General features: G+C 50.1%; 2 protein-coding genes across 2 annotated transcripts; one reads left to right on the forward strand and one right to left on the reverse strand.

Annotated features, from left to right (window-relative positions):
• The first annotated feature begins 487 nt into the window (after positions 1–487).
• On the forward strand, positions 488–5,417 carry LOC125524523. The gene is made up of 3 exons (XM_048689569.1): positions 488–1,147; positions 2,121–2,308; positions 4,492–5,417. Exons 1-3 carry the CDS (start codon positions 544–546, stop codon positions 5,002–5,004), a joined length of 1,305 nt encoding a protein of 434 aa, XP_048545526.1. The 5' UTR covers positions 488–543; the 3' UTR covers positions 5,005–5,417.
• Positions 5,418–13,462: 8,045 nt separating this feature from the next.
• Positions 13,463–17,694, reverse strand: LOC125524535 (probable xyloglucan glycosyltransferase 7). The gene is made up of 5 exons (XM_048689575.1): positions 16,607–17,694; positions 15,614–15,922; positions 15,210–15,500; positions 15,001–15,114; positions 13,463–14,570 (listed from the first exon to the last, which is right to left on the reverse strand). Exons 1-5 carry the CDS (start codon positions 17,360–17,362, stop codon positions 13,932–13,934), a joined length of 2,109 nt encoding a protein of 702 aa, XP_048545532.1. The 5' UTR covers positions 17,363–17,694; the 3' UTR covers positions 13,463–13,931.
• Between the last annotated feature and the right edge of the window lie 9,714 nt (positions 17,695–27,408).

A 27,408-nucleotide genomic window follows, 5' to 3' on the forward strand; every position in this document is an offset into this window, starting at 1 on the left:
TAGCAAACAAATAGGCCTAAATTTTTGAATTTGTTTGACACCTTTAGTCTTAGGGATAAGGGTAATAATCTCATAGTTAAGTCTGGCAAGATTCATATTGTTCTTATGTAAAGGACCCTGATAAGTGCGACACGTGTGGCACGAACACATAACAATTTTAAACATTTTTATGACTAGTTTAGTGGTGCGAGAATGACAACTTTAGTTATCAAATAGTATTACTTTCACATCTCACTTATTAAGTTTCAGAACCTCTATGCATAAATAACGACACTACTACCAACCTGTATGACAAGTTATGATTTTCAATGTTCACCCGCAAAATAATCATTCCGAAAAATTCCAAGCTTCAGACGGAGCCTCGCCAGGGTTGTTGATGCCAGAATCTACCACTGAATACACAGACGTGATCATCCCCGTCGCTTGCTGATCGGACGGCCCCAAACACACACTGATCTACAACTCCAGAATCTACCCACTCCCAGAGCTCAGCATCGATCCCCCTCCCCCCACCCTCTTCCCACGCGCGCACCGCACCACAGCATGTCGTGGCTCACGCGCTCCATCGCGGCCACGCTCTCCGGCGAGCCCGACCCCGACTCCGACGCCTCCGAATCCGAGGCCTCCTCCGCCGGCAGGCCGGCCGCGGAGGGGTCCTCGCCGCGCGATCCCGAGGACGAGGAGCCCGAGGAGCCCATCACCCCGAGCCGCGGCGTCAAGGACGACATCTCCGAGCTCACCGAGACCCTCACCCGCCGCCTGTGGGGCGTGGCGTCCTTCCTCGCCCCACCGCCGCCCCCGCCGGAGCCGGAGTCCTCGTCCCCGCGCGCCGCGCCCGCGGAGGCGGACGACGGAGAGGGGGGCGATGTGGACGTGGACGGGGACGGGATCGCGGGGATCCGGAGCGATCTGGCGGAGATCGGGGGCAGGGTGAGGAGCGGCATCTCCATGCTGCAGAGCAACCTGGCCGTGGCGGAGATCTCCAAGATCGCGTCCTCGCTCCTGCCGTTCGGGGAGGAGGAGCCCGACGAAGGGGAGCCCGTCGCCGGCGGGACCGAGGAGGTGCTGGTCTTCGTGAAGCACATCTCGACGCGGCCTGAGACGTGGCTCGATTTCCCCCTCTTCATCAGCGATCGTTATGCAGACGGTAAGATTCAGTGCCGAACTGCCGATTCAGATAATGCGTAACTTAATAATTTGGTGCACCGGAATGAAATGGGTGGACGTTGTGGTCTCAGTTTCAGTGCGGAACTGCCGATTAATGAAGAAAGTAGATGCTGGAGGTAGTGTTAGAACTTTCCTGCAAAGATCTCAAGCATGCTCGTCCTGAATTAGTTGATATGCGCACCTTAGAGTCCCGAAACTCCTTTCTCGACTGGTTTAGTTCTATGTAGTTTGTTGAATAGATTGAAGTCCCCACGTCGCACTCTGGAATGCCATTGCACTTCCTTTGAAAGCTACCTACATCGGTTATCACTTATCAGTTCATTGATGCTAGCCTATTTTGTTCTACATTGCTTGTACACCTGCTTGGTACCAACTATACTTTTGGAATCTTGATGTTGTGGTTCTGTCCATCTAGCGATGCATTTTCGCATATTCATGATTTTTCCGTTGTCATGCTATCAATTTGATTAACTAAATCAGGTCAATGTCTTAACTCTTAAGCACCATAACTTGTTTAATATGAATGTAAATATGTAATACCACGCTCCATCGGTTTTATAGCTTTCCACAGCAGTCATGAATGCTTCATATCTTTTTAGAGGTTGCGCATTATGTAGCTATGCACAGGAAATCATGTAAATATCACAGAATTGATTTCAAGCAGCGTTCCCCTATTGCTGCAGAATGCATCACTTTAGGATACATAGGTAATAGGTATCTCCATTTCAGCTTGACGTGATATTGAGCTAACATTTAGTTCTGGAATAAATAGTTCACCCTATTTATGCATACCCTCTCTACGCCTTTTAGTCCTGAATTGGTTTCCTGATGCTTTGTTGGCCTCTAGTTGCATCATATAACTCATGCTTGTCTCTCTCAAATAGAATCATGTTATGTGTAGTAGACCTCACTGATTACCTTAAATCTCTTACACAGTTTCTCTTGATCTTTAGATTTTGAACTGTCGAATGCTCAGTATGTGCATGCACTATCCATGGAACACCTTGTGCCAAGCTTATCAGATTTAAAGGTTCAGATTTGCTCCACTGATATGAGTGAAGCATGTTTCTGGAAGATATATTTTGTGCTTCTGCACTCAAAACTGAACAAACAAGATGCCGAACTTCTTTCAACACCACAGGTAGTTTCCTGCATTACTCACAGTATTTATCATGTTTTTGGCACATTGTTTTTAATTTATTATGGCTTTTGTGCTATGTATGTTGTAATGAATGGAGTGCTTCTTACAGAATTAATGGGACATTTAGCAACTCCAGGCTATATGCCTATATAAGGCTATAACTATAGGCTATAGCACCACAAGCTCTTTGTAGTCAAGAAATTTATTATCTTGAGAACTATTTGGTCCCTTTACAGGTGATATATGATTTGATATGCTATATTTAGTTATTTAGTACGCACATGTAAAGAACTGAATCTTCGATCCTGGAACTGGGTGATCTGTGGTAGAAATGTGACCCTTAGGCTATGTTTAGTTTGGGAACAAAATGGAATGGGATGTCATGGTTCCATTCCACTGGAACGGCTTGGTTCCGTTCCTGTGTTTGGTTCGGAACTTCGGATAATTAGGTGAACGGAAGGGTTGCATTTCAGTGTTTGGTTGGGGAGATGAAATAAAACGAATTCGGTTCAGGTCGCCTCTTGTATAGAAATGGTGAGATTACCTCTGCATATGTGCAATAGAAATGGTGAGATTACCTCTTTTATCTACAAATTATTCGAACTGAGCAAAAATTTCAATTGTATTTCAGTATAGAACCATCAGTTGCAGCAAATAGCGATATCAAACGATCCGACTAAGTAGGATCACACCACAACCACACAACATCAGTAGCTGCATCCATAAATAACTGACATGTGGTACACACTTAAGAGTTCATAGTTCAGAGTTCAGACTCCCGCATGCACCAACACTTCAGAGTTCAGACTTGACATTACCACACATGCACTTGCTGATTGCAGTTTACAACCAGTAGCAATATATTCTCTCTTGCTTGCATTTCTGTACTCTCTCGAGAAAAAGCTAGCTAGCTGAAAAGGCTAGCCAAGAAGATGAAGCTCTCAAGCGAGAAAGAAAAAGGTTGGCGTGAGTAGATCGATTCGGCTCAATCCTAGAGAACCTGGGGTACCTGAGGTAGAGAACACCATGCCAAGCAGAAGCACCTTGAACAGCGCGGCGTACAGCACCTGGGTGGTCAGCACGCAAACCACGGCGAACACCCCCATGGCACGTGGGTCTGCGTTGGCTTCCTTGCCGGCTTGCTCTTGGCCAAATCGGACGCCACCCAGCAGCCAACGGCTACCCCTCCCGCCACACTGCCTCTCTTCCTCGGTAGCCGCCGCCACTGATTTTCCATGGCTGCTAGCCCAACGCCACTGGTCGCATTCTCACTGGAAGCACCGCTGCTCTTTCCATCTGACCATCTCCGCTGCCACCATAGACGATGGGATATGATTGGGTGTGGTGAGAGGGCATGGACGGTGAGTCGAGAGGGGTGGAACTGTGTCTAAGGAGTATATTCTCTTTTGAGGAATGTGTGTTCTGGTTCCTTTTCAAACTAAACCCAACAATATGTGCTATGTGTAGGATGAACCCATTACATTCTACCCTATGCCTAAAACCAAACACACCCTTAATGCACAACTTATATTAACAGTTTCAGACTGCAAATAGGATGAATTATGTTTGCTTAAATTGATTAAATCGTTTCGCTTCAAGTGGCCTATCCGTCCCAAACAAATTGGGCTAGGCTAGAGTTGAAACCCATAAGATCTTGAAACCAAGTCATGGTTCTGGCACGTGGATAGCTAACTTCCACACACCCCTGTCCATGGCTAGTTCTTTGGTGATATTCCGGTCCTTCAGATCTCTCTTCCTGGACTCCTCCCATGCCAAGTTTGTTCTACCCCAACCTCTCTTGACATTATCAGCATGCTTTAACCATCGCTATGCACTGGCACTTCTGGAGGCCTGCGTTGTATGGCCACACCATCTCAGATGATGTTGGACAAGCTTTTCTTCAAACAGTGCGCCCCCAACTCTATCACGTATTTCATCATTCCGGACCCGATCTTTTCCTGTGTGGCCACATATCCATCTCAACCGGGAGGTATGCTAAGATGCACTTCAAGTTGTGACAGCATAGAATCAAGAAAGGGTGGCATTTACTTAATTGTTGCTTCAAACTTGATCAAGTGTTTTTATTTTTCAATGCACACTACCAGAGTGATTTTCTCCTTAGGTCTCATTTATTTTCTGTTCCAAATTATTTCCACATTTTAATTTCCCCTTTTCCCATGCAGATCCTAGAAGCAAGGGAGGAGCTGCTGCAAAGCTTACAGGCTAAGAATAAGCGAGGATCTGAAACTACCGGAGAATCATCAGAGAATGCGAATGAATCCTCTGCCCCAGCTGAAGAGAAGGTGATAGAACCTTCAATCATCCAAGACAAAGAAGTCTCCATATCAGAGGTCCGTTCGTTTGAAGAACCCACCTCCGACATCACGCCAGAAATCGAGGCCGAGAAGTTCCCAGTGTCAACCACCGAAGTGGAAATCATCGACAAGTCAGTGATCGAAGAAGAGCTGTTGTCAGTGAAAGATAAAATCAGGGCCCCACTCGTCCAGTCCAGACTCCACGCCGACACCGATGAAGACGAAGTGGACGAATGGCCTGACGATGACTCAACCGAGGAGCCCGAGGCGGTAGCGGCAGCAAGCAACAGGGCTTCGCTGGGGCGGGAGGAGGACGTGTCGTTCAGCGACCTGGAAGACGACGACGACGACGATGACGGCAATAAAGGGTCGGGCAAGTAGCTAAGATAATTTCTAGGTCCGGTCCCGGCACAATCATCCGAGCCTCCATTGGAGCAGTCCCACAAGCACACGCTCGCTGGCTTCACTCAAGGGACTACAGAAGGCAGCGGTGGATGATTACGCGGTCATTATTAGTCTCCCTCTTGAGAGGCGATGATGATGGATCGTGGAAGCTGGCTGGCTAGCTGGGCCTCCCTCGACTGGCCTGAATTAGAAGAGAAGCACAAAACCAATAATGATGGCAAGTAAGTACGTACATCTGTATCGTTTGGCCTGTTTCTGTACATAGAGCCCCCTGGTGCGGGGCTGCATCCTGTATGAACCAACCTGGCAACGTACCACTCTGTCCGTCCATCTGTGTGGGCATAATGGTGCAGGTGCGCGCACTCAATAAATCGCTCGATTAGCTGAAAGCACTTCGGTTTGGGTTCGTCGTACTTGAGATCCACCAAATGTCTTTGCTTGATTTCTGGTATGAGTTGCCCTGGGCGCAGACCTGCTTAAAAAGTTTTACGCACTTGTGGTAGTACATGCTGTCATGGAGTGAGCATGAGGGGGAAATGATGAGCAGCTAACTTGTGTGAATCATGCGTCCAGCTTCTTCGAACTACAGTATATAGTGAGGTTGCTGGTACACGCATGATGGCACGCACGAACACCCAAGTAATTCTTGCGTAGATTCTTTGGGCCGGTTGGCGTGTGGGCATGCATCTCGCGGCCGGCACGCGAAGTGATACGTAATCGACCACGTCGTATGTGATCACCGGCGCGTCTCACTGGACCGCCGTAGCGAGCAGTGGGCTACTCCTGCACCCGACGACGGCGACGGTGCGCGCATCCAATCGGCGGGGCACCTACACGGACGGCGCCAGCACGTGAGCTCGTACGACGCCGCGCCTCCCAAACGAACAAGAAAGGGGGCGCTTCCCCTCGCACGTACTCCCTCCATTTTAGGCCCTTTTTGGTTTTAAATAAGTCACCAACTTATAAGTCAAAAAGTGCAAAAAGTGAGTTATTTTGTCAACAGACCCAACTTATAAGGGAAACGTTAGGTTTCAGCCGGTGGATCGCAGCGAGCATCCACCGTCTTCTTCTTGCGACACGTGTCTTGTATGGGTTCGTCTAGTACTATTTTCTAGATGTTCCGTGTGACACGTGTGGCGTGTGTGGCTGGCGAAGAAACCAAAAGGTTTTCTGCAACAATATCTGTGTTGCAAGAATTTCTTTCGCAACAACTTCCATGTTGCAAAAAAGTGAAAACAAAAAAATGCAACGTCACTAGCGGATTTTATTACAAAAAATTATGTAACAACATACATGTTGCAGAAGTCATTTTCGCAACATCATCTATGTTGCAAAAAAAAAGTGAAGGCGTATTTATTTTTTGCAACACAATCTCTATTGCAAATGTTTTTTCGCAACACGAGCTCTGCTGCAAAAAAAGAAATTGAAACACAACCTTTGTTGCAATGGTGAAGAAGGACCAGGTCGTTGGATTGTGCCGGATCTGACGGCTGCTGAGGTGGCAGATCTTTTTAAAAGATCCACCGACCGACGCCTGGTGCGGCCCAATTTATAAGTCACCTATAAGTCATAAGTTGCTCCATCCCAACTTAAAACTTATAAGTCACCCCCTTTTACGTGGGTCCCATCATCTTTACATTAAAAAACAAGATGAGAAGATGTGGTCAGGTGACTTATAAGTCAGATGACATCCAAACAGACGTGACTTATAAGTCACTAATTTTAAGTCACCTGACTTATAAGTCAGGTGACTTATTGAAACCAAACAAGCCCTTAAACTATAGTGCGCCCGCGCTTTTCCAGGTTTAAATTTGATCATAAATTTAACCAACGAGATCAATTATAACGGGAGCAAAAATTATATAATTGAAAAGTTTCTTTTGAATACAAATTCATTGATATAACTTTTGATTTCGCCGCAATCGGTCTCATTGGTTAAATTTATGGTCAAAGTTAAAGCATGAAAACCGAGGACGCTCTATATTTTGAAATAGAGGGAGTACCATGTAGTGCCCGTACGATACGTGCCGCGGGCTAGTCGCTCGCACCAGAGCCTCGTACCGCCTGCACGGACAGACGGCGGGCGCGACTAGGCGAGCTCGCACCACGCCGCGCCGGCCGAACCAAGAAGAAAGGGAGCGCTCCCCCCTCGCGCGCGGCGGCATGGCATGGCCATGGCATGTCACGTACCCGCGCCGTGCGCCAAGGTGACACGGGCAAGTGCAACCCTGGGGATCGGCCGGATGGTATCGGTGGCGGGCCCTTGCCTCGCGGAGACATGTGCAAGGGGACTGCAGCTGCGGAGCGATGTTTTATCCGCCGATGCCGACGTTGCCGGCGTCCCCGGTGGACTCGCTGCTCGCTAGATCGACCCCGAGAGCGACTGACTGACGGGGAGGGAGAGGTCTCTTTCCTCTCCTCGCAACGTGCGCTGTCTCCCGCACCCGGCGCCCACGACCGCGACCGCCACCCGTACCACATGAAGTATCCTCCAGACACAAACAAAACTCATTTCCAAACAAAACATGCGTGCAACGACACTCCACCCGTGGGCGTGATTCTTCTCCCTCGGTTCAGCATCGGCACGATCAGCAGCAAAGAGTTCGTGCTGAACGCGGATACAGAGAAAAAAAGAGCTTCAGACCAGAGGCGGAGGACGAAATTTTTTTAAGGTACGGCAAAGTCTTAAGAATATATTTTTTATGCAAATCAAAAGATTCAACACACATTACAAACAAAAAACCAAATACAATGAAAATGTAGTCATGTTTCAATAGGAAAACAACCTTAAACGTACCAATAATGAAGCTTTCAATGCCGCCTAGAAGACCCAGGCAATGGCAATGCCCTACCCTCATTCTAAAAATCTTCCTCGATTTTACTAAGATCAATACTTTTGAAGATCTCTCACTCAATATAACAAATCGTTAAGTCATTAAGCCAACCATCTGTCATATTGCTGCGCAATTCAATCTTGATGATTTTCATTGATGAGAAGGCCCTTTCGATTGTTGTCGTCGCTACCGGTAGTAGCAATGCCAACTCCATGAGGCGATACACAGTAGGAAACATGACATGCCTTTGAAGTTCGACCATCATTTTAGCTAGGTTTGCAATATCATGACAATATCTAAAGTCTTCAATTCTTCTCGTATCGATAATGAATAGATCAAGGTTATCTTCTATATGTTCACGCTCGTAATTAGAGAAATCATCATGATAAATCTCTGTGAGCCTAGCAAGCTTATTCAGGTTGAACCTAGAAAATGAGTTTCTTAGGTCAAGACAAGAGAAGATCTGGACCAGGTCTGAAGATACCTCATCAAAACGATGATCAAACTCTGTGGTGATGGAATCTATAGCAGCATAGAAGGTGTCCACACGAAAAAAAAGATCAGCCATGACAAGGTCTTTTTGAATTGTCCCAGAAGTCATTTTGGCATTTTTAGGACGTAGCCCATCAAATGCAACCTTGCTGTCATCACTGGAGCTTGCTGCCGCCGCCGTTTAAGCCCCGAGCACGTCGGTGTCGTAGGCTATCCCGTCGCCAGTTGCCCGCCCGGATCACGACCTGACCAGCCACCATCGCTGCGCTAGGGTTCGTCACTTGCGCGTGCGTGTGGGTTGGCGCTCAATGGAATCGACGAGCTCGACCGCTTCCTGTTTGTGCCAGCAGGCCCAACTCGTACGTTCTTGTGTTTGCCGGCCCAACTCGTGTGTATGGCGTGCCTGTGTGCCAGCGGCCTTTTTCTCGCTGCACTAGAATGAGGGAACGAGACAATCAACAATACATGCGTACGTATACATTTGTTTATGCCTAGAATCAAGGTATGGCAGCTGCCATATCTTGCCCACCGGGGGCCTCCGCCAATGCTTCAGACTGTGACTGGTGGCTACGTACGCTCGGTGAGTTGGAACGTCTGCAGCCAGACCATGGAACTTCCAGTCGACAGAGGACCAAGGTAAGTACTGCAGGAACTGGGCCACAAGGCAACCGAGAGCTGTTCCAACGCGCCGACTCAAATGAACGATGTCTTCATCCGCTTTTTGTCCGTTTGAATCGGCCGTTCGTCTTGTTTAACATTTAAGTCGGCAGTGCGCACAACGCCCGCGATCCATTTTATCTTCGCGCACAAATTTGAAAAAGGCCCGCGGCCGTAGATTATGACATCGGTCATGCTGTCGCCCAAAGTTCATGCCGGCATCATGCCAGCGGCCGGCATACAATGCCAGATTCAAAAAAATACCACATAGTTTATGCTGACGCACTTGTCAGTGGCCGGCACACATGCCAGCGCATAAAAAAGGGGCGGGAGTTCGACCACGCCATCGCGACCGTGGTCATATGCCAACACACTTGTCGGCATACAAAAAAGGATGGCGCTCACCTTCAGAGATCACTCGTCGTCGAACTTGAGCATGTCGGCCTGCATCTTCTCGAACCACGGCCTCTTCCTTGGCGACACGGTGTTGAGATCCACCTTCATGATCTCCACCTCCGTCATCATGCTAGTCAGAGCCACTTCTTTCGCCTTGGTCTTGGCATTGGCGGCCTCGGTCTCTAGCATCTTGGTTTGCTTCTCCGCCTCCATCTCAAGTATCCTCGTGTGCTTCTTCGCCTCCATCTCAAGCCTCCTCCTTTGGATCTTCATGAAGGCATTCATTTGTTCTTCCTTCTCTTGCCAGCACTTCTCCTTCCTTGAGTCCTTCTTGGTCATCATGCCCTCCACGGTTGTGATCAAGGCGGTTGATGCCGCATCCCGCTTGCCCTTCTTCTTGAAGTTGGTCTTCCCCTGCGGCCGTGCCTTCTCGCCCTTCATAACCTCCTCCACGTCTTTCTTCCACTCACGCGCCATGAGGGCGACATATTGTGCATTGAACTTCTCCTCGTCTTTGATGACCCTTCAACAATGGGAGAGGTTGAAGGACTTGCCTTCGTGTTGGACCTTGAATGCCTCCAAAGCTTGGAATGTCTACAAATGAATTGCATGCAACCATATTGACAAATGGATATGGAAATGGACATGCAAGTATAAATGAAATGACACAAAGAGGGGCGCTTGAATGCATACCATGTCTTGCATACGGATGCTGCTCACAGAGCGTGCCTTGATGCTCTCAAAAGTGGCATAAAACTTGTTGCACTCTTATTGGATCACCTTCCATCACTTCGAAATGGATACACATCCGCGCGTGCTTTGCATTTGGTACGGCGGAAACTTCTTGCGTTCATGGAACTCACGATGGACACGAGTCCAAAAGGTTGATGCCTTTTGTTCGGCGCCGACCTTGGGGTCTTGCCCAATGTCCCTCCAACACTCACAAAGGAGCTTGCTCGGCCGTCGTGTATGCCTTCGTCCACCTGCTCTTGCGCTTCGGCTTCATCCCGGCGGCTTGGTTGGCGAGCTCGTCCTTAAACAAAGGCTCCCAGTAGATGTCCAACTTATCCTCTTCCTTGAAGTCGTAGTCCTCCGAAAACTCGTGGTCGAGCGGAAAGCCGTCCAGGTCCCGGCCGACCTGATCTTGCATGAAGACGTCCTGCATGCCAGCTTGATCAAAGGTCGACGGCGTGAACGGCCCTCGGCCGTCCTGACTTTGTGTCTCATCGGGATTGTAGCCAGCCGCGGCGGCACCGCCAGCGGACGCCGTACCACCGTCGAAGATGATGCTCTCCATGAAACAGTTAGCCATCTCGTCGTCGCCGGCCGCCGGCATTCTATCGAATAGGTTGCGGGCTCCGGGGAGCATGACGGCTGGCATCTCCCGCGTGCGTTTCCTCGCCCCACCGGATGACGAGCCACCGGCTATCAGTGTGGCGTTCAGGTCGATTGGCGTGGGTGTGGAAGGTGCCACCACGCTCACCTCCGACGAGCATTCCCCGGAGAGTCGGGAGGCTTGCAGGTAGATATGGAAACCGGGAATCGGGTGAGTCGTCAACACACGGGGCGACTCTAGTAGCACCATCCGAGGAAACGCAGACGACCCGGTACTGGCCATGGCCACGGCGGCGTTGATGAGCCCGTGCTGACCTGGGTTTAACCCTAGGTAGATCAGCGCCTCCGTTGTTGCCGCCGCGACGTGGGCGTTGGTGTCCTCCTGCTGCGCGGCGGCGGCGAAGGCGGACACGGCCGGTGCTTTGTCCTTTGCGTCCATCGCGTGCCTCTGGCCCTTTCTCTTCGCTGACTCCCTGACTCGCTCCTCGGCCGTCAGCTTCTTCACGGGGGACACGGGGCTTGCCTTTGCAACGACACTCAGCAGCAAATAGCCCGTGTCCGCGATGATACAGAGAATAAAGAGCTTCAGACTGTGACTTGGGTAGCTAGGTACTACTCCCTTCATTCGGAATTACTTGCCATCAAAATGAATGTATTTAGAACTAAAATACATCTAGATACATCCATTTCAATGACGAGTATTTCCGAACGGAGGGAGTACGTACGATGAGTTGGAATGTCTGCAGCCGGATCATGAAACTTCCAGCGTCACGAGGATCAAGGTAAGTACTCCCTCCGCCACGAATTACTTGTTGCAGAAACAGATATAAATGGATTTAAAACATTTTTTTGGAAAAGGAGGTTAAGGCCCTTGGCCTCTGCATCAATCGATGCATACAATCATCTTTATTTATTATTCAACAAAGGTCTAATAAAAACATAACATCAAGCCACCACTCACACCTACAAAACTCGATAGTGTCTCTCACTTCCCATATCTAACCCTGGTGTCGTCGCCGATCCATTCAGATAACGTATCGGAACCAATAGCCGGTGCAGCAGACCTAAAGCGTACACCACCTGCATACATTCTAGACGCCGTCATCTTCATTGAAACACCGACCCATCTTCAGGAAAGAGATCCGCATCATCCTTGCCAGTCCGTCCATGCGTCGACGCCACCACGGCGACCAATGGCGCCACCGCCCCGCGCTCGTCCATCCAGACGCGAAGATTCTGGAAGATCTGTCATGCGTAGCACCTGCCGACCAGGCATGACATAGCGTAGCACCCGTCGGCCAGGCATGACTTGACATCTCCACCGAAAACTTCGTGCAAGACAAAGCCGCGCCACCTCTTGCCTCTGTCTTTTACGCTGCTTCACAAACAATGCTCCCAAGAGAGAAAACGACACCGTAGTAGCGCCATCGTCCGATCTGGAAGACCAGATCCTAGGGTTTCCCCCGAAGCAGTACGAGTGGATCGACAGTAGTTACGTGACGACGCCTTCATCAAGGTAATGACGCAGAACGCCGTCATCACCTGCCATTAGCTCGGTTTTCACCGGCAACTATGTCTTCCCGACTCGCAGCCGGAGCTAGATGATGGATCTCGAGATCAGACCATCCAGCGTCAGGCCGACCACCTCCGACGGAGGAGATGGCCACCATCGCCGGCTGCACCGGCCAGATCAGATCTGCCCGGAAGCGCCGCCGACCAGACCACCATGGCCTCCACGCCGTCGCTGTCGATCCGACACCCGATGGCGCGCCGACCGCAACCGCCGCCCTCCCCGGCATAGGGCCGCGCCGCGCTTGCAGCTGCTGCCGCCCGATAAAGGGCCGGCCGCAACCATCGCCGCCGCGCCGCAAAGATTGGATCGGCCCCCGAGCTCGCATCCTAGACGTCGCTGCCGCGCCGCGCACGCCGCCGCCAAGAGTTGCCGCCCGATGCCTCCTCGCGATCTGGCCGTCCCGCGCCGGCCGTGATGCTTGAAGGGTGGGGAAGCCCTGCCACCGCCCTGCCGGCCCGGCTTTGCCTGGCGGCACTGTGGACGGTGGCAAGGAGGGGGGAGGGATGGGTGGGGTCGAGTGGCGGCACGGGGTCAAGGGAAGACCTCAACCGATGCATACGAGCGGCCAGATCTCCTCTTGCGGAAATAGATAAAAATAGATGTATTTAGAACTAAAATACATCTAGATATATTCATTTTTTCGACAAGTAATTCAGAATGAAAGGAGTAATAAAGGAGGATGAACTGGACGACAAGGCAACTGACTGACGGATTGACAGAGAAGTGGTTAGTTAGTTTCTGATCCCAATTCGCCAGTTGGAAGATAAGGCAGGCAAGAACATGCAACGTCAGGGAACGGTCCAAGAAAACCTAGCACTGTGAGTTCCTATTCGCCTCCACATGGACTGCTCTCCAGGCCAAGCCCAGGGACAAACCCGGGGGTACACGTCCTTCTCGCCGATAGCGACACGGATCAAACAAATAAGCAAACAAACAAGCAACGAATGTGTCCCATGCCAGTGCACATGACAGGGCCAAACAAAGACAGCATGGAACCAGGTCCCCCGTACATTCATTCACTCATTCAACCGCCAGCCTCCATTTGTGAAGCTGCCACTTAATACAAGCTACTAGCCTACTATCATCCAGAAGATGCAAGCATATGCATAAGAATTACTACAAGGGAAAAAAGACAGAGGTGAAGAGCTGAGCATGTATCTCTGATAATTAACTGATTGATCGTGGCAAAAAGTACAAGGCGAAAACAAGTATTATCTTCATTTGAAGGTAAAGTCTGTCAACATGCAACAAAGGACCACCCGTCATCTAGGCACCCCCCCACCCCCCCAAAAGGGTTTTGATTTCTTGTTTCTTACAAAAGAATTTCGACGTACCCGAAAGAATAAAAGCGTCTCCCAGGCTTTTCTGATGATGATGATGATGATCCAAAGCTATATCTATCTACATTCTCCACATTTCAGTTTGTATGCTCCAGACCCCCCACCCACCCTAGGGCAGGCAAGGGATCAGAGAGAGCGAGCGAGCTTCCTCCTGTAAGCATCACACAGGCATCAGACGTTGCCACCCTTTACAGAGGGCTCCTCTGATGCCTGCAAAGTAACGAAAAATAACCGCCGTCGTAACGATCTTCGGTCGCTGCTGTCATGGTATCAATGTCACTCCACTTGCTCGCCGATCAGGTCGAGGCCCATCACGAGGAAGGAGACGCCCTGGAACAGGAGGAAGTAGAAGTGGATGCCCTGCGCCGACAGCACGCTGCGAGCCGCCGCCGTCAGCAGGAGGAATGACAGCGCCAGCTCCTTCCGGTAGATCCTGTTGTGCTTCTGCTTCTTCTTGGGGGCGTCCTTTTTGGGGAGCGACGAGTCCTTGGCCGCCAGCCCGGCGAGGTCCGGCGCCGACCCGACCCTCTGCTGCTGCTGCGCGGTGTGCTTCTCGACGAGCGCCACGAGGTCGCCCTCGGAGGAGCGGCCCGACTTCTTGGTCACCACCCACTCGTAGGCGCTCCCGAGCTGGAACAGGCCGGAGATCATGGCGTTGAACTTGGTCACCGACATGGTGTTCTCGAAGAGGAGGTACGGGACGATGAACGGGAAGGACTTTGGGGATGGCAGGATGCTCATGATGGACATTGTCGCTGGAATGTAGCATACCACCCATGCGGGAAGCTCGGCCTCGGGGACGAACATTGTCATGGGGAGGATGACGCAGAAGAGGGTGAATGAGTAGAAGGGCAGGATGAGCTTGCGGAGGAGGAAGAATAGGAATATCAGGTTGCACTTCTTCCAGAATCCAATCTGCAGCACAAAGCAAGCAGCATCATTAGGCCAATTATCCATACATGCATTACACAACACACGACAAAATGGCGCTAGAATACAAATTAGGGGACAAAGATAAGAACTAAAGATGTGCCGGCATGAATGCGGTAGGATATATGTCAATAGTTCTACTTCAAGTGAACTGAAAAAGTTTTTTCTGTGTGGAAATTGACGACTACTTGAGTATAAGAGGGTGAATGTAACTTAACTAAATTTTGTCAAACAATTATGTACAAAAGCATTCTACTTGATGCCTCTTGACAATTACTGCATCTTGTACATTCCTATAAATCCAAAACATGTTGCCAAGCTGTTGGCTTCTTGCAGAAAACTACATTTTAGTGAATAAACATACATGGCTGGACATTTTAACTTTCATAGTGCGTCATCAGAAAACGGCTCATACCTTGGATTTTATAATGTCCACAAAGCAGAGTCTAAACAGCTGCATGGGGCCTGAGTGCCACCTGTGCTGCTGCTTTCTGTATGCCTCATATGATTCTGGCAACTCGCATTGGCACTGAAAGGAAAGTTACAAAAGTTAAATTTTATGACTTTTTAATCTCTATGCAAAGGTAAACTCTGCATAAGTCATAGGGAAATTTGTGCCAGTACCTCAACATCATTCAGGTAGAGGAACTTCCATCCCTTGAGATGTGCCCGGACGGCAATGTCCATGTCCTCCACCGTTGTCCTCTCCATCCAGCCACCGGAGTCCTCAAGAGCCTTGATTCTCCACACTCCGGCAGTCCCATTGAACCCGAAGAAGTTGAGAAACGCTCCATTCACCTGCTGCTCCACCTCGAAGTGGAAGCACAGGTTTATGTTCTGTAATCTGGTCAACAGGTTCTCATCGTTGTTCACGAACGACCATCTCGCCTGAACCAACCCAACATCGTCCTTCCCCTGGAGGTCGCACATTGAATTTTGTCAGAAAGACATAACTGATAGGCTTGACTGTCAAATAATTGAAGCAGAAATACAACTACAGCAGTAAGAATTGGTCAGTCGAGTCGAACCTTGAAATGGGGCATGGCGCGCTTGAGGAAATCCGCCTGTGGCTGGAAATCGGCATCGAAGATGACAACATATTCATAGTCTTTCACATAGCTGCAGTTCATTGCTGATTTGAGGTTTCCAGCCTTGTATCCGTCCCTGATCACCCGGTGCCTGTACACTATCCGCACGCCCTCCCGCTGCCATTTCTCAACCTCCTCCTTGATGAGCGCCGAGGTGGTAGCATCATCGGAGTCGTCCAGCACCTGCACCAAGAAGTTTGACCTTGGCCAGTCGAGAGCGCAAATTGCGCCAATGGATTGCTGGTAGACCTGCAGGCATCCAAATGAAATAAGTTACCAACTGAATTGGACTAGTGTTCTTTTTACAACAACAAAATATCCTTAAGATTTCCCAAAAGAAGTGTACTACTCCCTCCGTCCCAAAATATAAGAACGTTTTTAACACTAACATAGTGTCAAAAATGTTCTTATACTGGGACAGAGGGAGTAGTAGACAGTTGATTGAATTTTAGTACGTATCTTTTCTTAGCCACTTCCCAAATTAAGTAGGTTGCTATAGCTTGACATCTTGATCTCCAATCACATGCCTCCTCAATTATTATCTGGTGACCGGTGACGACAGACTTCTAGTCCGAGATTTGGATTAATAAGTGCGCCTTAAAGAAAGTAGAGATGATATGAATCCCAACCGCAAACCAAATTCGGCCTTTTGTAAAGCAAATCACGGAGTTTGTTGTTGTTGGTGTGAGATTCATATGAAGTACGAGCACATCAACGTCAGAGAGCGAGCATCCGAGTTGTGGTTGGAGAGCTCGGGACAAAGATCCGAACAAAATGCAGTCTACGCTTAACCCGAATCCCCAGAATGCAGTCAGAGAGCATCTTCCCCCACTCTACCTGGAACTGGAATTTAGGCTGTCCTACTCGCATCGTGGAGCTCCAATTGCAGCTCAAGATCGATTGGGAAGCAAGGGGCAGATGATTGGAGCTTACCTCTCGCTCGTTGCACATGGGCATCTGCACGAGGACCATGGGGAAGTCCTCGTCGCCGGCCTCGACGTCGTCCTTGTCGGCGGCGATGGGCACGGGCTTGATGCCCCGGAGCTTGATCCAGAGGCAGCCGAGGCAGAGGACGAGGCGGTCGACGCTCTGGATCATGAAGAGCACGACGCAGGAGTTGGTGAGGAACTGCAGCGGCGGCGCGATGTACTGGAGGCGGACGCGCATCCAGCCGGCGTAGGCGGCGGCGGCGAGCCCGTCGACGGCGAGGAGGCCGTCCATCGCGAGCTGGCCCGGCATCTCGGGCATCTGGGGCATCTGGAGGTGCCAGCCCTGGAGGTAGGCGGCCACCTCGACGGCGAGCAGCAGCATGGAGAGCACGACGAAGACCCTGAGGCAGCCGTAGAAGCGCGCGCGCAGGGCCGTGCTCTCCCCGGGCGCGGCGTCGCCGTCCGTCCGGCCCGCCGCCACCCGCCGGCGCGCGGCGGCGGCGACGGCGAGCGCCGCGGAGGCCGCGCCCGTGAGGCGCCCCGCCGCGCGGTGCGCCTTGAGGAGCAGCACCCAGGTGATCTGGCGCGCGTTCTTGCCGCGCCCGGCCTTGCCGGCCGCCAGCCCCGCCGGCGACCCCGGCACCGGCTCCTGCTCCATCTCGGAGATCGACCAGTTGGGGTTCTCCATCTTGACCACCACCGGCGTCCCGCCGCCCCCGTCGCTCAGCCTCGCCTCCCTCCCCCAGAACGACGGCGCCATTGTTGCCACCCGACCTCGCCGACCTCCGGCAGACAGCAGCAGCAGCAGCCAAGAACCCTCCTCAACCAGGCAGCCCACGAAGAATGGCTTCTTCCTCCTCCTTCTCGGCCCCGCTTTACCCGCTCATAGAGGACAGCAGCTGGACGCCCTTAATAGCCCCCCCTGGACTGGAGGAGACACCCGCCAGAGCACGCACCGCGCGCAGAGCAGCAGGCCACGAAGGGGGGAGGCGGGGAAGAACAGCTCACCACGTCGCTCGCTCGCTCTCGCTCCAGGTCCAGGATACGATACGAGCTCCCCCTCCCCCGCTTTGTTTATTTGTAGCCTCGCCACCGCCGCGTCGACCCCTCCTACCGCCCGACCCGGCCGAATAAAAAACGCTCCTTTGGCGCCCCGAGACGCGCGCACACGACCGACCCGCCCGCCCGGCCGTGTCAAGGTGAACCGAAACGAGCAGCGGAGCCGGTGCCGGGTTTGGACGGACGCTTCGACGCTGTTTCGGGCCGAGATCGCCGTGTATTTCCTCCCTGGCGGGCGAGATGAGATCAACGTGGGCGCGGTGCGGGCGAAGGAGTTCGGCGCACGTCGGTGTATTCGTTGCGTGCGGTTGGGCCGCGGCCTGGGCTGTCGCCTGTCGGTGCCACGGCGGCCGGCGCGCGCGCTCTGGCCGGCAGCTTGCTACTACGTGCTGCATGCCGCTGCCGCTGCCGCGCCGGTCAAAACGGCCGGGCGGTCAGGGTCCAAGGTGGGAAATTCGGGGTGTGCATGGGGGCGGATTACGGGCCAAAAATATTGGGGAAAAGGGCAAAAAGGCTGGGATTAGATTAGATCTGCGCCACTTGGCTGGAGATGGGGACAAACTGAGCCGCGATTCCATTAACAAACGTACTAATCCGTGGTAAACAACAAAAGGGAAAGTGATCGGCCGAATCTCTGAATACCCGGGACAGGATTAGTATCTCTGCAACTAAACAGACAAATGGACACGCAAACGTGGAGAAGATTGACACTGTTTGTCTGCGGCATTTTTACACCGGGGGTGCTCGAGGGATCCGGCTTGCCTGCTCCCTCCTCATGCTCCCATCTGTGCTTCCACTCCATTTTACGGCTGTTTTTTTCTTTTTTTCTTTCTAATCTAACCATCTCCCCTCATAATTTTAAGGAGGTGGGGTCAGGCCTTATTTTGTTTCAATCAAATCATGCCACGTATGCGGGAGCACGGATGGGAGCACGCTGGGGGAGCAGGCAAGTCTCGTCCGTGCTGGAGGTACGTGACGGGGTGCAAAATGTCAGGTAACGGTGGGGTAGAATGTGATCACCTATATGCCCGTAGGCGTGTTCACGGACAGCGACCGGTCACTCTTTATTTCTCTGCATCCGCAGCTGACCCTCTCAGATTCTACACCTCCAATCCATGCTACCCATGCAACGTGATCGACATTTACGTACACGCAACTTGGACATGGCAATAGCAAACATATATATTGGGGACAGGAAGTTTCATCATCACCTAGATACAACCGGACACAAAACGTTCATCGGCACCTAGATGTGATAAGCCTAACCGATAGATAAACTAGATAGGTAGATTATTGCGGAGGAGGAGGTTGTTGGACTTCACTATTCCTTGCCGATTCCTTCCACTTTGGGTCATCGGAGCGCCGGCAGTACTCCTCCGCATAGGTGTCGGCGGCTGGAGGGGGGGCGTCGTCGGTCGTTGGTCGTCGTGCCGTTGTCGGGCGAAGATGAGGACGAGTTGATGCCGACCAAACGCTGGGCGGAGGGGCCTACTCATTGGCAAGCCGGACGACCGGTCACCTTCTCCTTTGCAAGGCATACGGACTCCTTGATGCCGAGCAGGATCGCCTTTCCGATTTTGCGACGGTGATGACAAGCGTTCATCTTCCCAAGGTCAGCGACCAACGGATGACATAGCGGACCTGCGGGTTATGTAGCAGTCATGGGGAGAAGCGCCCCCGGGCCGGCTGTCTCACGTGGTGTGCAGCCCGCGCCTCCGATTCAAGCATCCTCTTTCACAAAATCGATGGTGTGGCAATGAGTACCCAACGTCGTCCGCAATGAGCAGGGGCCTGAGGGTCGCGGAAGATGACATATCTGGACTGGCGCAGACCACGACGGGTCGCGCGTGGTCGGCTACATTGCCTCGTCGGGTGACTGGGGATGGCGCGGAGCTCGAGCTCTCGCCCCTGTCCATATGCGACTAACGGAGAGCGAGGTCCTCATAGTCCAAATCCTCTTGTAGCAAGGCGTCCCAGTCGATGGGATCTACCTTGTCGCCGAATTCGTCATCGAAGTCGATGTCGGAGCTCACCATGGTTGCGCAAGGAGGGGAGCAGACGAGAGTGGAGTGGAAGGGGAGCGAAGAGGGCGAGAGTGAGGGCTAGGGTTGTGTCCAGGTGGGGATGGGTGGTGTTTTGTGGGGACATGGTGGGCCATCATGGGTCGGTGTGACATGACGTCCGCGTCCGGGCGTGTCTGGTCTGCCTCATATCCTTCCTAGATATGGGCTAGGTTTGGGGGGCACCTGTCAGCCTAGACGTTTGGGTTGGCTATGCGGGATCTGGATGGGTGAGAATTTGCGGTCCGGGCGGTGACTGGGCTATCCGCCTGGACATTTGGGGACGATATGAGGGCTCCAGTTGTATATGCTCTTAGTAAGAGTTGTACCTCCCACAAAAAAGTAAGAGTTATAAGAGCATCTATAGGCGAACTCCCCAAATTGACCGGGCGGACACAGGACCACTGACCGGATAGGAGAGGGAAGGAAAAAGTTGACCCAACCTAACCCCTCAAAGCCTCACTACTAGGGAAAAGCCTAGCAGCAGCGCGGGCGGCGCCACAGCTAACTTGTAGCAGTAGCGTGTGTTGACACACACTACTGCTATACATGGTTAGCTGTAGCGTGCGTCGCAAACAGCGCTACTGCTAATTAGCTGTAGCGGGTCTTATACCCCGCACTACTGCTATTACTTTCAAAAACAAGACAAAAAATCTCGATCCCGTGCATGCTGTCAATGGCAGCAATGGTAAGATCTAGCGATGATTGGCGTCGCCGGAGGCATGAACGGACAGCGGAAGACCAGATCTAGCAGTGGCTGTTGGAGAGGGCCCGTTTCTATGGCAGAACCAGGCCGCGGCGTGGGGCTCCTCTTCCCGACCATGCCAGATAGCTCCGGGTCATCCATGGCGACGACCTGCACGGGCATGGACATGGGAGGGTGAGTCAAACCAGAGGGAGAGAGAGAAAAGGAAAACCGAGGGAGAGAGGAAGGTGATGTAGGGAGCAGCGGAGCTAGTCACCGGTGGCGAGGTGCTCCGGTGTGGTGGCGCGGGGCGGCGGCCTCCTAGACGTCGGTGGAACACCGGCGAGCTCCTAGACGCCGGTGGCGCGAGGCGGCGGCCTCTTTCAGCGCCATGGAGGAGGATGGGTGCATGGGCAAGAGGTCCATGTGAGAGCCTATGGAAAGTGAGAGGAGAGAGTGGTGGAAGAGAGGAGGGATTTGGGGGAGGAGATGGGGATTCGGCCGAGGATATGGCGACTTCACCTACCTCGTACTTAGTAGTAGCGAGGGGTATAAAACCGCGCTACTACTATCAACTTAGTAGTAGCGCGGGTTTATACCCCTCGCTACTACTATGGCATGTGTCGGGGGGCACGGTAGAGACCGCTTAGTAGTAGCGAGGGTTAAAAACCCGCGCTACTACTATCAACTTAGTAGTAGCGAGGGTTAAAAAACTGCGCTATTGCTAATTAGCAGTAGCGCTTCTTTTTGTGCCGCGCTGCTGCTAAGATTCTGTGTATAAGGTTTTCCCTAGTAGTGCCTCCTTGAATTCCCAGGCTATCCGGCACTCCTCGTATTGCCCTCATATATGAGATGAGTATGAGGAGTGCCCGGGCGTGTCCGATCAGTGGTCCCGCGTCCTCCACATAGGATTTGGCCAGCCACAGAGCATCTTTTTCATTCTCTCTCTCTCTCTCTCGTTCTCTACCAATCACATGCATGTGACCGGACATATACGGAAAAGTGAGGGACATGGCTGCGTGGACGGACAAATAAGAAGTGAAAACGAACATGCCCAGCACTGATCGGGCGTGTCCGGGGACATTTGAGGGGCCAAATTCGCCCAGTCCAGCTGTAGATGCCCTAACATGAGTGTTTTTTTGTGGTGGATGTGTACCCTTTGACTTTTGTCACCAACAATAATCACTCTATGTAACCACAACCCTCTTTCCATATTCATACGTAGATGCACAAATCTTCCAAGGGTTCTTGAAAACTAACACCAACAGTGTTGGAAAACATTCCCAACTTGGTTGATAGTAATATTGCCAACATGTGTTAGTCTTGCATGTTCGGCCTACCTCTCCATAAACCTAGTCACCTCTCTCACACCTCTCCTCCGTCCCTCTGCCGGGGTCAGATGATGTCTTGACCAAAGGCCTCAAGGCGGGGGGCTCTTGTTGATATCCCATCCCGGAAGATCACCCGGGTCCTTCTTCGATGGAAGAGGACGACATGTTATGGGCCTCACAATGGATGGTGGCGACAAATGCTCGTGTCGTTGTCTCATTGTGGTTGGTTGTTTCATGGGAGGCAAAACTAGGTTGATGGTTGTGAGGGTACCGTGGGTCATGATAGTCCAAGAGTGTGGATGGTCGACTCTATTATAATAATTTGATTTGCCTTAGGTCGCGATCAATAGGGTGTGGTTCTTAGACGAGGGGGTCTGGACCGAGGCCTTATCGCAAGCTTGGGTATCTGCCACAACGGTAATCGACTAGGTTGAGCCATCACGAGTGCCCTAGCGACTGGATGTCGTTCTCTCTAGGTCGAGCTTGCCTGAGTGAGGGCAGCTCTGCCTCGACAGACAGCGCGAAGGAAGTCAAGTTTTGTGCCGTGCTTCCTTCATCTTGGAGTGGAGTAGTTGATTTTGATCCTGGATGTTGACAACATTGGTGGCAGTTGTTCCTCACGTGTTGTTCCTCCTAGTAACGAGGATCCTGGATGTTGACAACAGGTGGTCCCGAGATCTTGACAATAGGATAACATGACCCGAGGAGGCCTAAGGGACAAGATGTGGTTCAGAACCACCCGGTAGAATCATCCCGAGCGCAAACTGAACCGGTAACCCTAACTTTGACCAAGTATACAAGGCAAGTTAGGAGCCTCCAAAAGAGGGAGACTATAGAAAAACTCTAGAGCTAGGTCCTCCTGACTCCTCTCCCTCCCCACTGCCAAGCCGAGAGACTTGTAACCCAAGAAACATGTCTCTCCGGTCATCTTCCAGATCTCCAGCGAGTCCCCAAACAATAGAACACCAAAGGCAGGACCGCAGGAGTAGGATCTTACCTCCTCCCAGGGGGCCCGAACCTGGGTAAATCCCCTATTCTTTACCTCACCATCTTGATCGCCCATCCCACTCCCCCCTAACAAATCGGTCGTCCCTCGACGACACCGCTGCTACGAAACACTGACACCCAACAGGATGAAACTCCATCTATGGAGGTTGCTGACGAAGATCTGTTTAACGCTTCATCGATCTAATAGTAGAGGGATGGGTGGTGACACCGTGGTTTTATCCAATTTCATTCCCTCAGATTGGTAAAGGCCCTATGTACTGACTACCTATCTTCAATGATATATGATAGAATTACAATTCCTATCTATTGAGCTTGGTTATGGGTGTTTGCTCCCGCATGACCTCTCCTTCGGTGTGAAACATGTTTGCCTTTATATAAGCCGTCGAGGGCCAGTAGTCTGGTAGCTTACGATATGATTAGGTAATTCTAAAGTTACAGTGAACAAATCTCCTACAGCTTTTTCTTATTCCTTACGAGTCTCTACTAATAGAGCAACTCGTCCTTATTCCTTACGAGTCTCTACTTGAGCGCAACGCGTCACAAGACTTGGGAGTCCCTAAACACTTAGGGTAGTGATATGACTTGGTCGCACCATAAAGCTTCCCTCTCCGAGTGGGTACTCTTACTCACCGACATCCTCCAACCCTACTTGTGTTCTATCCTCCACCCCTTTGGCATGGTGGGAGCATGTCGTGGCCAAAGGCCTCGTGGCGGGGGCTCCGGCTAATAACCCCCATGGAAGGCACTCATTCCTTTCGTCTGAAGGAGGATGCCATAGCTATAGGCCTCGGCGGGCACTGTAATGTTGGAGGCAAGCGGCATTATCTCCTTTGTGGGGATTGTTTGACGGTGGCAACATTGGTTGGTCCTTGGGAGCATTATAACTTCCGTGAAGTTCTTTGCCAATCGGGAGCATACTAACTATCAATTCGTTCACCATGTATGAAGAATGTATTCATACAGTTGCCGGGATGATGGAAAACTCATGTTGGTTCTTGTGCATCGAGGCGAAAGCCTTGATCTGTTCGTCATTGGTTGGATTGCATAACACTTGCACGTCATCTCCATTTCCGAATGAGTTGTTTGGACATCTCAATAGTGATCTCTAGGGTAAAACATGCCTTTTGGCATTCACTTGCTGGTTTCAACTGTTAGAGATATGACGGGCAAATCAACAAGACAAAGAACGAAAACAAGCATGAGGCACGAGATTTAACATGGAAGACCCCTCCAACACGAAGGGAAAAAAACCATGGGCGTCAGCCAACAAATCTTCACTATATCGGGGGAGGTTACAAACGCCGGGGATTTACAACTGATCAACGTATCTCGTGCGGCGGCTTACAAGAGGTATATATAACACAGGTGACCCAGATCAATACTGCTCCGTACCACTTCGGCCCAAGCCTACCGACGACAGGCCTCGCTCCGCTCGCTCGTCAGAAGTTAGCTTTTGTTTTTATACTTGAATTTGTTTTGTTGCGTAACAACACCAACAACGTTGTCATAGGAATGTTACATCATTTTCGAAGGTGCCGCCCTACTATCTGCGTTGTTCGTTGTTTGTTGATTTGTGTTTGATTGCAAGTGCTGTGGTTTATGGCGCTAGCGGTGGCGGGATTCATTCCCCGAAGTTAGCCATCATGCATGTATCGATGTATTGATCGAGCCTCGCTTGAATAGATTATACCACATCTTGGAGACCAGGAGGGCGATCCTTCCACCGTCAAAAAAGAATGAAAATAAAAGAAAAGGAAAGTTCTCACGCGTCCATGAGACCATGACACGAGCTTCTGACAAAATTAGCATCCTGTTTAATTAGCAGTCAGTGGGCTGTTTTACAAGTCACAGGTCAGAGACAGCATCATGGCTGCCACGCTTAGTCTAGCTCTAGCATCGAGCTTCAGGCGACGGGGAAAGGCAGTTAATGGAGGAGGAGGAGGGGACAGGGTACGTGGAGATCCCAATCGCGCAGGAGCCCATGGCACAGTGGCGTCGCCAACCATGCAGTGGATATGCTCACGTTTAATGTCCGGTGCCTTGCTTGCCCCAGGGCCACAGCTGCTGCTGCCATTAACTACGCTGCTTAATCACTAGTCCTGTAGCGGTAGCTGCACGCCTTTGCCCCCGCTGGCTGCCGCCAGTTTTATTCCATTCTTGTTTCATCTATAGTAGAAGCGATCATCGTTCCAAATTTCCAACAGTTTCTCTTGTCTATTGACAGCAGCTTCGTTATCTTCTTTTAGGGCACTATTCTTTGGTTCCTTGCTAACTGTAACGGGCTTCTTGATGCTTTTCTAAGGTAGACCCTAAAAAGCGGGACATTTGTGGCGCTGATCTGAGGAAAGATCGCCGCGCCGCGCTGCGATCTGATGCTGATAGCTTTATAGAAAGCGATGAGAGAGTGGTACCTGTCTGAATTGTAAATGGCTTCTTCTTCTTCATGGTACACTTGATCTCGTGATCTCGCTGGTCCCGAGCTTGTTTATTTGATTTCTGTCATTGGCAAGCCCCATTTTCTCTCTTAGTGTGGCCCAACTTGACAAGCGTCGGTCGTCGAGTTCCACGAACAGTATCAATCAATCAAAATTACACTTACACCTCAGTAACACTAATGGCAATGCGCGTGTGACTCACTGCGAAGAGGCTGGTTAATTACTTAGATCTGCAGAGAGAAACTTGGCATGATTCACACCCGATCAAGGTTGACACGGGCGGAGCCGACGGTGGTGACAGAAGAGAAGATCGAGATCTCCCCAGTTGACCTCGAACGCCGGGGAAATGCAGATCTCGATGGTTATAGTAGCTTGGGTTTCCCCGAAGTGAGAAGCTGGCAGCACTGTTGTCAAACAAGAGATTCCCATCAGCAAACGTGCACTGGAAACTTCCTTTGGGTCCCAACCTGTAGATTATGCCATCCAAGGACAGTAAAATTGTTACTCTACTTTGTCATCAAGCCCAATGACAATGGCGTGTGGACTCACTGAAATGATGTTTAGTCGTCAGTGCAGATGCTAATTAACTCTCCACCATGTGGACTGGCTGCTCCATCCAAGTAGTAGTAGTAACTCACCCGGCCGGGGAATATTCGTAGGGAACCAAATATAAGGTCTTACTTGGTGCTTTCTTCTCTAAATGTCTCTATAATTCATGTTTTTACGTGTTGTCAAATTGACAATTTTCAGATTTAGTTCTTTGAGATATCCATGATACATGACACGTCGTTTCATCAATTTTTTAATTTTGGTTTTGAGTTCCAGCATTGTAAGTGGGGTCTAAATATGCTATGAAAATCCACAAAAATGCAAAACATCTAGCCATTTGGTTTGATGAATCGTCTTTTAGTAAATGGACCTGAATTAATCAATCATCACAATGATACCTAATTGGATCACAACTACTACCTCCGTCCTGGTTTGTTGGTTCCCTTAGTATTTTGTGCAACTTTGACTACATTTAACTAAGAAAATAATAATGCATGTCACCAAAAATTATATCGTTGGATTCATATTTAAACATAGTTTCTAGTGATATTGTTTTTGGTTACATGCACTAACATTTTGTTAGTTAAATATAAAGTCAAAATTTAGCACAAAATGTGAAGGGGGCCAATATATAAATCAGACATAGGTAGTATTCGGTATTCATATTTTACGTAAATAAATCACAACTGTCAGATCATAATAAGTCCTGATATAACATTTTAGACACATAAATCACGTCGCTTGTGTGATACCTTATTACCATGCACCAAAGTCAAAGCACTCAGGCATTCATGTTGGGATCATATTTGTTTTAATTAAAAGACATACACCGAGCCCAACCATGATATATGTGTGGAACTACCAAAACATATAGACGAATTTGTGATGTATGCAATATTTATATAGTTATTGATTAGGGTGCCTCTTTGTCAAGAATAACTAACATCCAACATAATTTACAAAATTGTTCATAGAAATGCAAAAAAAAACGTTTATCATGATGTAATAACTTGTTCATCTAGTGCAAACAAATATTGTTGTCTCGATCAACTGGAGTTAAATAATTTTTAATTTATTTACAAAAAAATCATTTAGATAAATAAATGCACACAATGTTATAATAGTTTGTCCATGTAGCACAAAAACAATGTATTTGTTCTTAGAGTTCAAACAAATGTGAAATCCTGCGCGGATCTCAGCACTGGATCAACAATTCCCGACGAAGGCTGAGAACGTGAAACTTCTCAAGTGGCTGGTAATTCGCGTAGCCATGTTTACTATGGTCAGTTCATGAGTTCTATAAGTATGTAAATGATAGTAATTGAGCCTATGTCCACCCCACAGAAGAAGCGCAACAAAGCGACATAAAAATCTAACCTTAGTCTGATATATTAATTAATCATGACAAATAAATCTTGCAATTTGATGTTTATCATGAGCGTTCGTAAAATCAAAATAAGATAAATTGAGACGAAAGAAACACAATAATCGGTTTGTGACACTTGCACAATGAAATTTTGTAAAATGCCAAATTTAAGGATTATTTAGTACACTTTTTTTTACCAATCAGAGATTATTTACTTAATATATGTGATACATTATTATATGAAAACTCTTTTTTGCTGTCTATCCCAAAAATTTGCATAACAACTGTATGTCTTAGTTAGTTTGAGTTTACA

This window comes from Triticum urartu, chromosome 1, assembly GCF_003073215.2.
Source record: "Triticum urartu cultivar G1812 chromosome 1, Tu2.1, whole genome shotgun sequence".
Lineage (NCBI taxonomy): Eukaryota > Viridiplantae > Streptophyta > Magnoliopsida > Poales > Poaceae > Triticum > Triticum urartu.